This window comes from Lathyrus oleraceus, chromosome 4, assembly GCF_024323335.1.
Source record: "Lathyrus oleraceus cultivar Zhongwan6 chromosome 4, CAAS_Psat_ZW6_1.0, whole genome shotgun sequence".
In the NCBI taxonomy this organism is placed as follows: Eukaryota; Viridiplantae; Streptophyta; class Magnoliopsida; order Fabales; family Fabaceae; genus Lathyrus; species Lathyrus oleraceus.
The window spans coordinates 491,021,242-491,024,817 of record NC_066582.1 but is presented as its reverse complement, the minus strand read 5'-3'; the positions used below and the strand labels follow the sequence as shown (position 1 = coordinate 491,024,817).

Here is a 3,576-nt window from a genome sequence, read left to right as displayed (position 1 = left end):
CTACATAATGCATGCCTATGAACATACGCCATTGATTACACATGTCACATATGATATGTGGCTGAGAAATTTCAAATGCCTAAACTTATTCAAAGTCATGTCATCACAATCAGAAGACGTTTGAGTTGGTAAGTAACCATCATAATGAAAGTATGGACAAACAACGAGGATCGTCCCATTCAAATCGAGAAAAATCTTTCAGGGACTAAAGCCACAATTAAAGAGCTACACTCCTCTAACCATCTTATAAAGATACCATGAAAGCCACTTAGGTACTCGTCGAAAGAGGGTCAATACGACATTCAATAACACTAAAATGACACATATCTTATAGCATGCACGCAAATGAAGCAGCCAAGTGATGTCTTTCTCACCCACCACCACTTAAAGTTCAAATGAAAATCCTTCTCGAATTATCAAGGGCCCAAAGCTAGAGCATCGATCCCATATCAGACTCCAAATAGTGTTTTTTTTCAACTACTTATATATTATCAATCGAAGTATTCTCTAAAGCATGACCTAAATAAAATCCTCTTTTAATGGCCTCCTCATCACAAGTACTAAGTCACCACTCTTCACTCCTTCATATGGTTGAATTAGAGACTATTGTTCTATAAACCTAAGTCTAAATCCAACCCATCATGCATCATCATTTCCATATATCAGTCGTCCTTTCCATCTTGAACTTTCAGAATGGGACAAAAGCATAAAAAAAGGGTAGACACAAAAATAAAAATAAGATCATATCTAACTCTTAAGCTAATTTCAACCAGCTTGAAAACTCTATATTTTGAAAATTCACAAAACGTGTTTTATTTTGTCGCCAATTTATTTTCTATTGCCCAAACAAAATGCATATATTGAAGATTCTGCATTTAATCTTACTTGTTCAAGTAGAAACCTTCATATTTATTTCTTTTTTCTTCGTTAAGTTTTTTGTTTCCACTTTTTCTTTTAAAAACAATTCAATTAAATTTTTTCAAACTTTTTACACTCACTAAAAACATATATCTATTCACACAAACTGTTATTAAATCATTTTAAAAATGTGCACAGTGTTTGACGGATATCCACATAGCAGTACCATAAATAACAAAGAAGTTTATAGATCTTGGCAATATCTTAACGTTTTTTAATAAAAAAAATAATCATCTGAACTCAGTCCCTACCTTTAGATGCCTAATATAGTAGTCAGCATATTTTGTTGAAATAATTATTCAACTGTTAGATGCCTAATAATACTGTAACCCAAAAAAACCTAATACTACTATATATAGCGTACAAAATGAATATTTTAAAAAATAACTATCAAAAAATTAAAAAATCCTCATTCTCATTGAGACTAGTACTCAATTTATCAACCCACCCTGTTTTATCCTCACCGTTAATCCTCTTATCTTCCATTTTATTCTTTTTCTCTTCATTATTATCATCACCACACGGAAAAAACACTTCATGAACAAAAACCTCCACATATTTTTTACTATACCCTTTCGTATTCTCATTCTCAACTTCAATACAAGGAATATAAGGTGGTCTTGCCAATTCAACCACCCTGTCCCACATAACTCCTTTAAAGAAATCATGACCCTTGATTTCATCCAGCCTGATCCTACGGTCAGGATCCTTTTCCAACAATTTACGAATCAAGTCCCTTAACGCTGTTTTCTCTCCCGTTAACTCAGGTTCCTTTGACAAAATCCTGTAAAACGTTTCTTTCCTATTCGTCCCGTTAAACGGCGTCGTTCCATACAACATCTCGTGTAAAACGACACCTAACGACCACCAATCAACTTCGAAACCGTGACCTTTTCCAAGTACGATTTCAGGTGCCACGTAATCTTCCGTTCCAACGAACGAGTTCGATTTTTCAACCGATTCAACAGATCCCGACTCGTTTCTACTCACTGAGTTCACACCAGGTTGCGAGTCAAAATCCGAGTCACACGGCGAGATCCCCGAGTTACATCGGTAGAATCTCGAAATCAACCGCTTCCTCGCGTGTTTCTCTTTTGAAAGGCTAGATCTAACCGACGAGTTATTACTCAGTGATTGAGGTGGCGATTTAGGTTTCAGCTTCGTAGATAGATCGAAATCTACAAGCATTATGTGACCGTTTTCTTGAATCATCACGTTCTCTGGTTTCAAATCTCTGTACACTATTCCTAAATTATGAAGATACTCCAATGCAAGAACCAATTCAGCAGCGTAAAACCTTAAAAAAATAAGAAAGAAAAATCAGAATCTAATTAAAAATTTGTATATAACAAAAGATATTGATGATTGATTCAATCATGTAAGAAAGTTTACCTAATGGCGTCATCGGAGAACATTTTCTCAGTTTGTTTCTTTCTGAGAGAATGGAGGTTACCGCCATGGCAATAATCAATGGCGAATCCAACGATTTTCTCGGTTTCGAAAACACCTCGCAACCGTGGCAAAAGTGGATGATCGAAACGACGTAGCACTTCTTCTTCAAACGACGATCTCTTGTACTCTCCAGAGCCTTTTGAATTTTTATTTGCGTTCTTTTGATGTATAAGAGCTTTTGATGTTACTTTCAGAGCAAGGCACTCGTCTGAAGACCGGTTACCGGTTTGAGCGAGAAAAACGACGCCCTTGGCGCCGCGTCCTACGGCGGATACGACTTTTAGTTTTCTGAAATCTAGTGATTTTACTGTTTCGGTTTGGTTGTTTTCGCTGCCGTTCATTGTGCAGCTGACCGGGTACCGGGAAAGAACCGGTTAGTATTTTTTTAGCTTTTGAAGTGTAGTTTTGTTTGTTGTTTGGTATTTAGAGATTTTATAAAGCTTGAAGCGTGTTTGGTACGTTGTTGTTGTTTCCTTTCTTGTTGGACAAGAATTCAATGTTTCATCATGTGATTGAATTGAACTTGAGGAGTATTTTTTTATATATAGATAGTTTGAACCGTGTATGTTTGTGACACGTGGTAGAAATAGAGTGCGATGAATATATAAAGTTGTTAGTGATGAAGAAATAGCGTTGGGAGTTAGAAAGAAGAAAGTGTGGGAACGTGATACCTAAGAGACAGCAAATGGTGGGTTGAAAATTGCGCGTTTGGGATTTCTAGAATCCGTTCCACTCGGGTTAGGACCATGGAATGTTTCAAAATCAAATTCAAGGTGGGGTATATAATAATAACAGGAGGCGAAAAATGGCTCCTAATATTTTGTTTTTTTATTAAAAAGATATTTAGATTAGTGGAACCACGATAATATATGTGATGATAGCCAGGGAGAAATACAGACAGTCTATAAATTAATATATAATATAAGAACAGTCGTACAAAGAGGTATACTAAGAAAGTTACTTATACTGTACCAGTATGAACTGCAATAAATAAAAATTGATTTATGTTCGATTTAATTTAACGGTGCACAATTTTGATACTAAGAAACCAATAGTGCTTCTGAAAAAGAACTTGTACATGGTAGTATAGTTTCTTACTCACGCAGAATAGAATTAATCTAGAGTGTTTCTCTTTTTTTTTCTTTCTATATGAGAGAAATAAAAAACATAGGTCATACTAAAAAGACTTTGAATTATGTATGTTTT

The 3,576-nt window shown here is 35.2% G+C and overlaps 1 protein-coding gene across 1 annotated transcript; it reads right to left on the bottom strand.

Annotated features, from left to right (window-relative positions):
- Positions 1-1,086: 1,086 nt before the first annotated feature.
- LOC127076566 (serine/threonine-protein kinase OXI1) lies at positions 1,087-3,023 on the bottom strand. The gene is made up of 2 exons (XM_051018248.1): positions 2,311-3,023; positions 1,087-2,215 (listed from the first exon to the last, which is right to left on the bottom strand). Exons 1-2 carry the CDS (start codon positions 2,709-2,711, stop codon positions 1,309-1,311), a joined length of 1,308 nt encoding a protein of 435 aa, XP_050874205.1. The 5' UTR covers positions 2,712-3,023; the 3' UTR covers positions 1,087-1,308.
- Between the last annotated feature and the right edge of the window lie 553 nt (positions 3,024-3,576).

What these genes read in the sequence shown, in the direction of transcription:
- LOC127076566 (XM_051018248.1), bottom strand. Translation starts at nt 2,711, where the DNA reads ATGAACGGCAGCGAAAACAACCAAACCGAAACAGTAAAATCACTAGAT. An exon ending in TTCTCCGATGACGCCATTAG is followed by an intron (nt 2,216 to 2,310) that starts GTAAACTTTCTT and finishes TATTTTTTTAAG; the next exon opens with GTTTTACGCTGCTGAATTGG.